Source organism: Danio aesculapii, chromosome 22 (genome assembly GCF_903798145.1).
Source record: "Danio aesculapii chromosome 22, fDanAes4.1, whole genome shotgun sequence".
Taxonomy (NCBI): domain Eukaryota; kingdom Metazoa; phylum Chordata; class Actinopteri; order Cypriniformes; family Danionidae; genus Danio; species Danio aesculapii.
The window spans coordinates 5,663,440-5,677,400 of record NC_079456.1 but is presented as its reverse complement, the minus strand read 5'-3'; the positions used below and the strand labels follow the sequence as shown (position 1 = coordinate 5,677,400).

The following is a 13,961-nucleotide window of genomic DNA, read 5'->3' as shown; positions in this document are numbered from 1 at the left end:
GTCCCGCAGATTTTGATTCTGTTTGTGGTGTCTTTTCAGGTACCATGTTTACTTCACGATAGCCACGCCCTCACCTCCAGTCTTCACTTCGCAATCGTCCACACGCCCCATTCCTCACATGCCCTTCGAAAGGTTTCTGCACAGTCCCGGTATTGATCAGTGGTTCAGGCTGGTGGTATAATGGTGTGGGCGATATTTTCTTGGCACACTTTGAGCCCAGTACCAATTGAGCATTGCGTCAACACCACAGCCTACCTGTTTTCAAGGCAGATTCATGCGTTTAACTGTAAAATATACAGAAATTTCTTCTGGAGATCATGACATGGCAACCCTTGATGGGCGAAGGTCAAATAACCATAATCTTACAAAATACTGATAGGAGTTATAGTGCTAGCATATAACAAACCATTCGTAAACTGTATATGCTAATTGCCAATACACTAACAGCGCTAATGTGCTAACACATTTGATTGTGTATTGCGTAATTCAGACACTCTTCTGCTGGAGGTTCACATGCAGGGCCAGAATGAATCTGAATATGCAAGATCAGCAAAAGCTTGTAGATTTTCATGATGTTAAAAGAGATGGACGTGTGAACGGAAACTGAGTTTGGTCACAAGCAGATAAATATCGCAGTTCAGTGAATGTTTTCAGACGTTTTCGTTGCTCTTGCAAAGTTTTCTGTGATCGATTGAGAAAATGTTTCTGAAATTAGTCTTGTTCTGTTTGTGGTGTGTGGTTGGTGAGTATTAATAGTCTTTATGGCTTTAGCTGCTTCTGTTCTGGCATGTTATTGTTGATTATTTTAGTAAATACTTCAATATTCAGAATCGGGTGATTTAATCTGGTTTTCAGGTGTGTTTGGTGATGAAGATGTGAAATCGGTGTTAGTCCGGGAGACTAATTTTATCACTCTGAGCTCTGGTCTTATTGAAATGATGGATGATGATCAGATTCAGTGGAGATTTGAGAGTGAAAAGGCTTTAATAGCAGAAATCAATGTGACTGCTGGCAGATTCTCTGTATTTGATGATGTTCTTGGTGGGAGATTCAGAAACAGATTGAAACTGGACAATAAAACTGGATCTCTGACCATCACAGACACCAAAATGTATCATAATGGACTTTATCAACTGCACATCAACAATGTGAGCAAGGCTTTCAGTCTCACTGTTCGAGGTGAGTTTTGTGTTCCTCAGTTAATTTAAAATAATATTAATCTCCACAAATGTATTATTCAGACATATTTCTTCTGTTACATGTGTTTTATGATGATATTCATTTCAAATATGTGACCCTGGACCACAAAACCAGTCATACCAACACAATCTCACGGCAATTCGTAACTTTTTTTTAGTGGCTAATTCGTATGAATTCGTACGATCTAATTCGTACAATTTAGTACGTTTTGCTCATCCTCCAATGACGGTTGGGTTTAGGGGCGGGGTTAGGTGCCACGCCCCCTTCTTTTTAAATTCGTACCGTTTCGTACGACTGAATTCGTACGAATTCGTACGAATTAGCCACTAAACTGTCAAAACGTAAAATACTTACGTTTTCTCGTGAGATCAGGCTGGTCATACGGTTTCGTTTTGGGAGATATGCTGAATAAATAATCTTCCAGTTTATGTTCAGTTTGTTAGGATGGACAATTTTAGCCAGAGATTCTGTGGAAAACTCTGAAATCTTCAAGTCTTGAGAAAATCTTCTTTAAAGTTGTCCAGATTAAGTTTTTGGCTATGCGCATTACTAATCAGAAATTAAGCTTTGATATACTTAAAGAAAAGATTTTACGACATTCCTTCATGGAACAAGAGAGCAATTCCAGCATTATGGATGTGACATTTGCAGTAAAAACTCAAAACATAAACTCACATAGAAAGTATGTGTTAACATTATATTGAATCATCTGTTTATATTTTACAGAGAAGCTAACCACAGAGTTATAGGAGCAGAAAAATATCAGTCTGTAAAAATGTTTTGTACTTTAAATTAGGAAAATAAAGATGCGTTATGGATGTGAACAAAAAAGTATACATTTACATTTACATTTAGTCATTTAGCAGATGCTTTTATCCAAAGCGACTTACAAATGAGGACAAGGAAGCAATTTACACAACTATAAGAGCAGCAGTGAACAAGTGCTATAGACAAGTTTCAGGTGTGTAAAGTCTAAGAAGCTAAGCATTAGTAAAAAAAATTTTTTATTTTTTTTTGAGAGAGAGAGAGCACAGTTAGTGGTATAGCCAGAGAGGCAGTTGCAGATTAGGAAGGAAAGTGGAGACTAAACAGTTCAGTTTTTAGTCGTTTCTTGAAGACAGCAAGTGACTCTGCTGTTCTGATGTAGTTAGGGAGTTTATTCCACCAACTGGGCAGATTGAATGTGAGAGTTCGGGAAAGTGATTTCTTCCCTCTTAGGGATGGAACAACGAGGCGACGTTCATTCACAGAACGCAAGTTTCTGGAGGGCACATAAATCTGCAGAAGTGAGAGCAGATAAGGAGCAAAGCCAGAGGTCGCTTTGTAAGCAAACATCAGAGATTTGAATTTGATGCGAGCAGCAACTGGCAGCCAGTGCCAACGGGTGAGTAGCGGAGTGACATGTGCTCTTTTGGGTTCATCAAAGACCACTCGTGCTGCTGCGTTCTGAATGCGAGTTTAAATCAGTTTAGTATGCGAGTTTAGAACTGCACAACCCCCCAAAAAACTATGCTAATCAAAAGGATAAGAGTTGGCTCTCTGTAGAACAAACATGATTTATTTTATTTGATTTTACATTTTTGCATTTATGAGGAAAAAGCTTCGTTATGGATGACACATCTCTCTGTTATGGATGTGACAGATGTGAAATTGCCACTTGTGTGACTTTGGTAAATCAAATATAATACTTTGAAAACACTGACAGACATTTTTGAGTATTTCTAAAGTACTGTAAAATACTTGCTTACACAAAGCGTAGAAACAGTTTCGGTATTTTGGTGAAAACTTAATTTTTTTCATGGTAAGGTTGACATTTGCTCAAGATCTTTACTTGCATTCAAATGATTTTTAGCTTAAAATCTTACATTTATACATGTATTTTTGGCTTTTCCCTCAATTATACCCATGCAACATAAGATTTGTGGTTTTATGGTCCTGGGTCACATTTATTTTTTTAAGGGAGTCATGTAATGGGGAAAAAATCTTTCTATTTTTTGTCATATAAAACTGGGTTCACACCAGTATAGCATTGTGCCACTCACTCTAGACAAACCCCCTTTAAGGTAAGTCATCTTCACTTGGCGGCCATCTTTATAACGCCTCTCGGGCAGTATGCTCGGGCATTCTGTCTGAATGGGGAAACATCAAATTCTCCAAAACTGTTTGCCAAGCTTATGATTACGTTACAGATTTGCAACCACAAAGTTAAACAACAACTGTCTTATAAGTTTCGTTTCTAAACCTCAGAATCAAACAAAATCGGCATGTTTTCAGGTTGCCTGAGCTAATGCGCATGCACACTCAAAAGGAATGAGATCACAGCACCGACCACATTTATGGGCGTTCTACACATTATCATCCTCTGGATAGTGATTGTCAGATAGTCTTTGTCTTTGTCTTGATGGTAAATCTCCTCCAGAAATTACAGCAAGTCTTGTTTACAAGTCTGCTGGTGTTTGAGTGAGTGCTGTCATGTGATGTGTATTTGACAGGATGGACTGTACCTCGCTTTCGTTTCATACAGATTACAGAACCACGAGTGCACTTGGTTCATTTAAAAGGACAGATTTCAAGCTTTATCTGGATATATTTCTTCTGTCTGTGAAGCAAGTACTCGCTGAGATTCCAGTGTGTTTGTTGACTACCAAACTGTCGTAAAAGCAGACGTCTGGTACTAGCTTCTTCAGTCAATAGTGATCGATGATTCGCTCCTGTATTAGTAGGCGGGGCTTCATTCGCCATATTGACCATTACACTTTTCCCCATTCAAAACTACACAAGTGGCACGTCTTGTGTATTCTATAGTCTTTGCTCTAGATCAGGGGTGTCAATCATACGGCCTGCAAATGGGTTTAATCCAGCCTGGGAAATGATACTGTAAAGTATAAAACTAGATGCAATTTTTCAATAAAAGAAACTGACGTTACAATATTGTCCATTGGATGGTGCAAACTGTTGCAAACTGTTTATTTCATCCAATCCAGATGCCTGAATCAGCGTCAGTGTGACGGCGTTCTCGAAGAGAAAGACCACATCTATGCCCTGCCATACCACACTGAGGTGTTCTCAAGGAAGCGTAGCTATTTCACGTTAAGTCAGTTTAGTGGCTTATTCATATAAGTTCAGTCGTACGAAAATGTACGATATAAAAAAAGGAGGCGTGGCACCCAACAACACTTCTAAACCCAAACGTCATTGGTAGATACGCAAAACGTACTAAATTGTACGAGTGAGATCGTATTCATACGAATTAGCCACTAAATCAAAAAGTTGAGACTTGCCGTGAGTGCATGTTGTCCTCAGGATCCAGTTTGAATTTCAATGTTTTTATGTTGATCGTATTAAAGGGCACATAGGTTACCCCTTTTTACATATTTAATGAAAGTGTTTTGTGTCCCCAGAATGTGTCTGTAAAGTTTCAGCTCAAAACACCCATCAGATTATTTATTATAGCTGTTTGAAGTGTCTATATTATAGCTGGAAAAAAGGTTTTGCTGTTTTTTTTGTACTGGCCCTTTAAGTCCTAGTCCTCCCCGCCCACCGTTCCTACATGCCTGTCAGCAATCGCCGCCCTCGGCTGCCTCAGGAAGCAGATCTCACATAACGTGTGTGAGAAATACTACAGTAAGAGCTTTAACAATCAGTATTTGATGCATTTTTTTGTGGAGTTGCAACAATGAGTCACACACAATGTCATTGCAAAGTTCACGCACACACACAGCGAGGACACAAACACATAGCGCACACACATACACACACACACACACACACACACACACACACACAAACGTAGCGCAGACATACACACACACACATAGCTCAGACACGCAGACACACACACACACACACACACACACTAAGCTCAGACACGCAGACACACACACACACACACACACACACACACACACAGCTCAGACACGAAGACACACAGAGAGAGAGAAAGAGAGAGAGACAGCGCGTTAAGCTTTGCACTCGTTTTGCACGCATATGTGTCATGATACTGGTAATCTCCACTGCTGTATGGATATCTCTTACATTAATGTACAAAATAAACCTGATTTAACGTCCACAAATCGCGATTGAAGCGTCTTCCTTTATAATTGTTCTGACACGCGGCTGTGCTGATTAAGTGAATCGCTGTAATTCATGACACACATGCACTGTTTTAAAACATTTTAAAAACATGTGAAACTCACTCTTGATCACATTTGATGAAGATTGATGATCCTAGCGAACTGAACAGATCTTTTATTCCCGGCTGCTTTGCGCTCGTCCTGTCTTGATGATATAATTATTCACGTGACTACCGGACATGTTAATGCGCGCAACTGTCAATCAATATTGGTGGGCGGGGGGACCGCTCTCCTACGTAAAGTTGCGGTCGATCTGAAAACAGCTCCAATTGGTCCACCGTTTTTATGTTGTTAAATTTGAAAAAAAAAAAAGCACTGGGTGTGTTTATTTCACCCCAATATGACAGTTTATACACTATACTTACACACATTTCTGTCCAAACAGCTTGAAAAGTAGATTTTTCACCATAGGTGCCCTTTAAAACAACAACGACAACAAAAAACAATCTGAAGTTGTTGTTTTTAAGTTGTAAATACCATGATTTTACCAGTCCGGCACCACTTGTGAATAGATTTCCGTCATGTGGCCCCTGAGTTAAAATGAGTTTGACACCCCTGCTCTGGATCACTTGTGGGGTATTTTTTTACCTATTGTGAATTTTCTGTTCAAGGTAAATTTTTCAATTGAGGTGACGTAAAATGCATTGGCATTCCACATCATTTGTGGAGGAGTGCAAATGCCCAATCTCTTCACATATTTGTGTTGATGTATGTTATCTACTCGCACTAATGCTTACATTTGCATTTGGTATGACAAGAGCATAAGAGGTCATAATATTATAAAAAAAACATCCTGTAAGTTTCAGAACTTAACAATTTGTTCTCCTAAATTCTGTCAGTTTAGTTTCCAAATTAACAGGATCTGGAATGTTCTACTCTATGACGTAATAAATAAGCTCCACCTCCAGAGAATGCCCATTTCACGCTCTTTCAGCTGCCTGTAATCCCTTTTAATATGCAAAACCAGGCCCGAATTGGCTAATTGGGAGGACTGGAAGAATTCCTGGTACCCGGTCTATTTTTTTGGCTGCGAGGGCCGGTGTCCCTAGCTGATTGCTTTCTCAGCGTTCGCACTTTTTTCATTTATTTATTTGACCATAGCCTCACTCTTTTTATTCATTGTTTTACCGCAGCTCCGCTCTTTTTATTTATTTTCTCGCAGCCCCATGAGCAAAATGAAGCCTGCAGGTTAATGATGATGTAACTGTCATTCGACCCCAAACAGCGGCCAATTAGTGAATATAAGAATTTAAATAATTAACATTAATGAATATTACACCTGCTTAATGAAAATCAGATGATTCACTACATTAATAAATCTGACATAACTTGGGCAGAAATCTAAAAAGGGGAGAAAAAGATTAAGCCATCAATAGAAAGTAACACTGTGGTTTTTATTCCAAACGCACCAGCATAACAGTGCCATTATGGTTCAGTGGTCAGCATGTTGGGATACGATGCTGCCGACCAGAGTTCGAAACTCACCTGAGTAAATTTATTTATTTATTTTTTCATTTTTAGTGTTTAGACATATAATACTGTTTGGGTTACTTATGTAGGTGTACATATTTTATTTTTATTTTTTGTGTGACCACCGTTACAAAGGACTGGACATCTATAAAGAAGTTTCCACAGAATATATGTTCAGATATTGCAGGAAAGGACATAGTGATGTTTTAAAGAATACTGTTGGAGATTTAGCCACCCTTTAATGTTCTCAAATTCATGAAAAACATTTGAAATTCTAAAGCAGCTGTGTCCTTGAAAAGGACGTGATAGTGTCATTACAAACTGTATTGGAATTGACATTATTTTAATATAGTCAGTCGTGAACTGAGGTGGGCCGGTCTAAGGCTTGAAACTCCATGGCTGAAAAGAAGTCCCACTCCGGCCCTGTGCAAAACTGTCAGGCAAGCAGGAAAGTGTTTACCTCTGAGTCTACGATTGGCCCCAACCATTCAAACAGAGCATTCTGATGATGAGGGTCAAAAACACAAAGTCAATTACTTCTGAGTTATATTTGTTGATCACATTGATAACATCATAAGTGGACCACAGAGAACAGTATATATAAAAAACTGAGGTAATTAATGAGCTGTTAAATCTGTTTATTTTTCTTCAGGTACCAGTAACTTTAGAAAAGAAGTGACATTGTTTGCACGGAAAGGAAAGCCTGTTACTCTGAACCCTTCTTTTGTTGACATTCTGGATAATGATTTGATTCACTGGAAGTTTGAAAGTAAACAGATACATTATTTAATAGCTGAAATCAATAAACGAACCAACAGCATCACTGTATTTGAAGATGTTCTTGATGGGAGATTCAGAGGCAGACTGAAAGTGGACAATAAAACTGGATCTCTGACCATCACAGACACCAGAACTGAACATGCTGGACTTTATGAAGTACGGATCCAGCAGACAAGGATTGATTTTTCTCTCAGTGTTTCTGGTGAGTTAAATATTGGTTTCACCTCTTGTTTAATCTCAAAACTGAAACTATATTATTCATTTCACACCTAAGTTTTAAATACTCCTGCTCAGCACGTCCATTTCATTTTTAAAATGTGACCGTTAATTGTTTACAACACGTCGCTTTAAAGTTTCCATGGCGAAGCGTCAAGTTTATCACGTTACTACGGTGATATGTTTATCCCTGTCGTGTTTTGTTTCTTTTTTCTCTTTTCTGCGAATATTGACTGACATTTTAATTACTTTGTGAAGTATCCGATATTCCAATTCATATGTGTAAGAACATATATATTTCAACTGCTTAATAATGAATTATCATGTTTTTTGATCTACGACGGGTGTCGAGCGTCGCCATGTTAAACTATTCTGCAGCTTGCAGGAGAGATTAGAGATCAGAATCAGAAAGAGCTTAATTGCCAGGTATGTTCACACATACGGGGAATTTGTTTTCGTAACAGAGCTTCTACAGTGCAACAGGATTACAGAGACAGGACAAAAAACAGATAATAAATATATTTAAATAAAAAAAAATAAATAAATAAAATAAAATAGAAGTAGTGAGTGCAAATATACAAATTGACAAGCGTATGTACAGCTATATTACTAAATACAATGTTATATGTGCAGCTGTTATGTGCAAATTGGCATGTAAAGTGTGTGGTTAAATAAGTGTATATGTGTATAAAAGTGTATAGCAGTAGTGATGTTGGTTCCGCAATTATTATCATCAAGTGTTCATGAGATGGATTGCCTGAGGGAAGAAACTGTTTTCTGTGTCGGGCTGTTCTGGTGCACAGTGCTCTGTAGCGTCGACCAGAAGGTAAAAGTTCAAAGAGGCTGGGTGTGAGGGGTCCAGAGTGATTTTGGCAGCCCTTCTGCTCGCTCTGGATAAGTACAGTTCTTGGGGAGTAGAAAGGGTTGTGCCAGTGATTCGCTCAGCAGTCCGAACTATTCGACGTAGTCTTTGGAGATCGTATTTAGTAGCTGAGCTAAACCAGACAGTTATTGATGTGCAGATGACTGATTCAATGATGGAGGTGTAGAACTGTTTCAGCAGCTCCTTTGGGAGGTTGAACTTCCTCAGCTGACGAAGAAAGTACAGCCTCTGTTGAGCTTTTTTGACAATGGAGTCAATGTGAGTGTCCCACTGCAGGTCCTGAGAGATGGTGGTGCCCATCTGAGAGATGGATGTACAACATTCATCATTTTATCCCAAAATACATAAAAAAAGTGAGTAAAGCAACTGGGAGAGCAACAGAGTAAATGTTCTAGTAACATAAGCAGTGTGTATCTTACAGTATGTGCACTAGTTTTATTTTTAAATGATTATTATACTGTCTCCATAGACGTCATCAGCATGCATTTTACAAACCATAAATATTATGTATTTCAGTACTTTTTTGTATTAGAATTTTTGATACTTAAAATATATGTAATATGTTTGAAAACAATGATAAATAGTGATTTATGACATTTATAATAATCACTCATTTTCTTTTCGGCTTAGTCCAAGGGCGTTGCTAGACCGCATTTACAGGGGCACGTGCCCCAGTACAAATTGCCAGTGCCCAAGTAAATTCTTTGAGAAACAATTAACTTTATATGCAAGTGTATTTATTAAGAGTGATAATCCCAGAATAAAGACGTTATTCTCTATGTGCAACCGAACCAACGCTGGTGAAAGCAATGTAGTTCAAAATCAAAAGCAAACTCAGCATGTGCACAGAAAAAAACAGCCTGATCTCACAAGAAAATGTAAGTATTTTACGTTTTGACAGTTTAGTGGCTGATTCGTACAAATTCGGATTTTAAAAAGGAGGCGTGGCACCTAACCCCACCCCTAAACCCAACCGTCATTGGAGGATGAGCAAATCATACTATATTGTACGAATTAGATAGTACGAATTAGCCTCTAAATCAAAAAGTTACGAATTGCCGTGAGATTGTGTTGGAAAAAACATACCCGCGCGCCACACGCACCGCTTCTGTTTGACGCTGACGCGCTGCTCTGCGTTGCTCCCGGTGCAGTTGTGAACATGCACGCTGAAAAAATAGCCTTGCCGCTCATGCGTTGTGAAATTGGCATAATCCTTTATGCGGAGGTGTCAGCACGCAGTGAGTTTTGCAAGTCGACAGAACAAAGTTCAAATATTTAGACTAAGCATGGCTCCTAACAGATTTTTTTTGGTATGAAGCAGAAAGGAGGGATGAAGTCAGGGATGTTAGACTTAATAAACGTAATTCTTGGCCATGAGTCGGGTCTAAGACAACACACAACCGGGGGTACATATTTTTGCAGTTTTTGTTTTCGCGAATCCGCGAGAGGCCGCTGTGAGCGCTTTCTTCCGCGCCGTCCTCGCGTAAACCCGGTAGAGGCCGCTGTCGAACGACCTTCTGTCTGCCTGGATGACAGGATGATTGACCGTGTGACCGGCCAATAGGCTGACCCACCCTCCTCCGTCTCTAAACCCAACCAACGACGATTCACAAAAGCCGTCCAGAAAAAGAAAAGCCCTCGTCTGACTTTTACCACGTTTTCAGATTTTGACCACATTCTCACCCTGTGATGAACTTGTTCACTTTATTTTATGGATTTTGTTTTCTTACCTGATTTCTGGAACCGCTCTTCCCCGGACTCGAACCCGATCGTCGTCGTCGTGGTCAGCCCCTTTCTGCGCCTCAAGTCCGCCAAAGTACACGAAGAGCTAACCGGGAAAGCCCTCCACATGGAGGCGAGCGGCCGGCCGACAAGCGCCGAAAGGAATGGCGTCACACCGCCCCGCAGCATTCGCTTAAAAAAATGAAATGCAGCCGGACGTACCCCCGGCTACGTATTTCGCAGTCTCCAGAAACGTCCACGGGACTACGTTTTCAGAATGAGCCTGGGTTGGATGACTCTATAAAACATCCTCTTTTGTATTTTATTGATTTGTCTTTAGATATAAAATTCATATTCATGTAAAAGATTTCTTAAATTAACTTAACATCACTCCAGTAGTGTCTTTAGTTTTTTGTTTTCAGTTATATTTAGGATGATTTTCTGTTATTTATTTAGAATAATAATTGTATAATAACAATATTGCTGATTATTTATAAATATAGAGATTTTTTATTATATATATATATATATATATATATATATATATATATATATATATATATATATATATATATATATATATATATATATAAATATATATATATATACATTTTTTTTGGAGGTGAAGTTGTGCCCTAGTAGAGCTTTATCAGAATCAGAATCAGTTTTATTGCCAAGTGTGCTTCACACACACAAGGAATTTGTTTTGGCTACAGAAGCTTCCAGTGTACATAAAGTGACAAGTGACAACACAAAATAAATATGAAAAAAAAAAAAACATAAACATTAAACAGATGCGGTTAGTCAAGAAACCTGGCGTCTAGCTTAGTCCTTTTATTAAATGGGTCGCCACAGCGGAATGAATCGCCAACTTATCCAGCATATGTTTTACGCAGCGGATGCCCCTCCAACCCAACACTGGGAAACACCCATACACTCTCACTCTCAGCGCCTATTCTTCTTGAGGCAACTTAAGAAGAACCAGCTTTCATCAGCCGTCCTGGTGAACTTCTACCGCTGCACAACAGAAAGCATCCTAACCAACTGCGTCACAGTCTGGTATGGAAGCTGCTCAGCTGCTGAGCGTAAGGCACTGCAGCGGGTGGTGAAAACTGCCCAACGCATCACAGGGACTACACTGCCAGCCATAGAGGACATCCAGAAGAAACACTGTCTGCGCCGAGCACGCAGTATTCTTAAGGACACCTCTCACCCTGCTCACAGACTGTTTTCTCTCCTGCCTTCCGGCAGGCGCTTCAGGCTCTCCCGGCAGACTGAGGAACAGCTTTTTCCCCAGAGCTGTCTTCCTTTTGAACTCTGCCCCTCACTGACTCTTTTGCCCCCCCAATACACCCCCCACACTCCTCTAACTTATACTCCTCACAATCACTGCACTATTTAACATTTGCACATTTAAAGTTTGCACATATTCATTGCACAGATTCATTTATTTGAACTGGACATACCCACTGCACATGGACATTTGTAATTATGTTTATCTATCTGCACACTTCTGATATTAATAGCATCCTGTACATATATTCATTTATTGTAAATCTGTTCATAGCTAATACAACCTGTATATAATGTTCATAGTACATCCATCTGTAAATATTACCATAGTTTTTCTATAACTGCACTTTATAACTTATACCTGTATCCTGCACTTGCTGCTATTGCACTGCTGGTTAGACCTAAACTGCATTTCGTTGCCTTGTACTTGTACATGTGTAATGACAATAAAGTTAAATCTAATCTAATCTAATCTAATTCGCACACATACACTACGGACAATTTAGCTTACCCAACTTGCCTATAGCGCATGTCTTTGTACTTGTGGGAGAAACCGGTGCACCCGGAGGAAACCCATGCCAACAGAACATGCAAACTCCACACAGAAATGCCAACTGACAAAGCCAGGGCTCGAACCAGCGACCTTCTTGCTGTGGGGTGATTGTGCTACCCACTGTGCCACCGTGACCCCTCCCCCCATTTATAATTTATTCATATTTAATTGAATTTAGCAGAAAATGACATGAGATTCTAATCACACCGGTGTAATCATGCGCTTGAAAGGGTTAATGACAATCTGCTTTGATTGTGTATTTTCTGTTATTGTATTATTATTTTTAACTAACTAACTATTTACTTTAATAAGCAATCGTTAATTATGTAGTCTCTTTTTGTGATAAAATGTTTTCTGTGTGTTTGTTGATGCAGATGAAACTTCAGTGCCTCCAGTGACGGAGGGAGATTCAGTCACTATAAACTCTGGTGTTACTGAACTGAGGAATGATGATCAGATTGAGTGGTGGTTTGGAGATAAAGAGACTTTAATAGCTGAAATCAATAAACAGACCAACAGATTCTCTGTATTTGATGATGTTCTTGATGGGAGATTCAGAGACAGACTGAAACTGGACAATAAAACTGGATCTCTGACCATCACAGACACCAGAACTGAACATGCTGGAGTTTATAAACGATGGAATCGTGTGAGCAAAAAAAGTTTCAATCTCATTGTCTTTGGTGAGTTTAATTTTGGTTTCACATTATATTTATTCCAGCTGACAAACAGATCTACACTAATGTCTGATCATTTAAATGTTGTTTTATTGTTTCATCTTTAATCCAGATTAAACTCAAATGCTGTTCAGACTCTATATTAGATGTTGTTCAATGCTCTACTGTGGATGGGTCTTGTCTACTTCAGTCTCTTGATTCCTCCTCATTTCTCTTTATTCTCTGGTGTTTTCAGCTCCTCTGCCTGTTCCTGTCCTCATCTTCAACTCTTCTCAATGTTCTTCATCCTCATCTTCATCAGTGCAGTATTGTTCAGTGCTGTGTTCAGTGGTGAATGTGAGCGCTGTGAGTCTCTCCTGGTACAAAGGAAACAGTTTATTGTCCAGCATCAGTGTGTCTGATCTCAGCATCAGTCTCTCTCTACCTCTGGAGGTGGAATATCAGAAGAACAACACCTACAGCTGTGTGATCAACAACACCATCAGCAACCAGACTCAACGTCTGGACATCAGTCAACTCTGTCCCACATGTTCAGGTACAGCAGAGCTGATATTAGTGGATGGCAGTGCTGATATGAAGCTTTATTGACTGATCTGAGCTCAGTTTGATGTGTTTGTTCCTCAGACTCTGTTCACTGCTGTGGTCCTACTGAAGCTGTGATCCGATTGGTCCTCTCTGCTCTGGTGGGCGTGGCTACTATCGTTATTGTGCTTTATGACATCAGATCCAGAAGAGCTGAACAAGATCAAGCACATATTGACGCATCACAAACCTGAATGATGATGTCAGAGAACTGCTTTCAGTCATTTCAAGATTTTAGATGAACCTGATGATTCTGATGCAGCTCATGTGAGGGTTTGTTATAAATACAGCAGCAGACTTAAAATACAAAGCTTTGCTTTCATTTAGCTCAGTTCACAGCCTTAAGTGCTCAGTTTTTAAATCTTTTTAAAATCGTTTTTTTAAATCTTTAATGTTTGTGTTTTGTAGTTTTATTATTGTACAGATCCAGTTTGGATGCTTTATTGTTTCTC

General features: G+C 39.2%; 1 protein-coding gene across 1 annotated transcript; it reads left to right on the top strand.

The window, feature by feature from the left end:
* Window positions 1-938: 938 nt before the first annotated feature.
* LOC130216569 (uncharacterized) lies at window positions 939-13,727 on the top strand. The gene is made up of 4 exons (XM_056448464.1): window positions 939-1,179; window positions 12,625-12,933; window positions 13,163-13,462; window positions 13,552-13,727. Exons 1-4 carry the CDS (start codon window positions 939-941, stop codon window positions 13,701-13,703), a joined length of 1,002 nt encoding a protein of 333 aa, XP_056304439.1. The 3' UTR covers window positions 13,704-13,727.
* Window positions 13,728-13,961: the final 234 nt, after the last annotated feature.

Coding starts and splice junctions, on each gene's coding strand:
- LOC130216569 (XM_056448464.1), top strand. CDS start 939: ATGGATGATGATCAGATTCAGTGGAGATTTGAGAGTGAAAAGGCTTTA. Junction 1,180..12,624: donor TTTCAGTCTCACTGTTCGAG/GTGAGTTTTGTG, acceptor TTGTTGATGCAG/ATGAAACTTCAGTGCCTCCA. Junction 12,934..13,162: donor TTTCAATCTCATTGTCTTTG/GTGAGTTTAATT, acceptor TGGTGTTTTCAG/CTCCTCTGCCTGTTCCTGTC.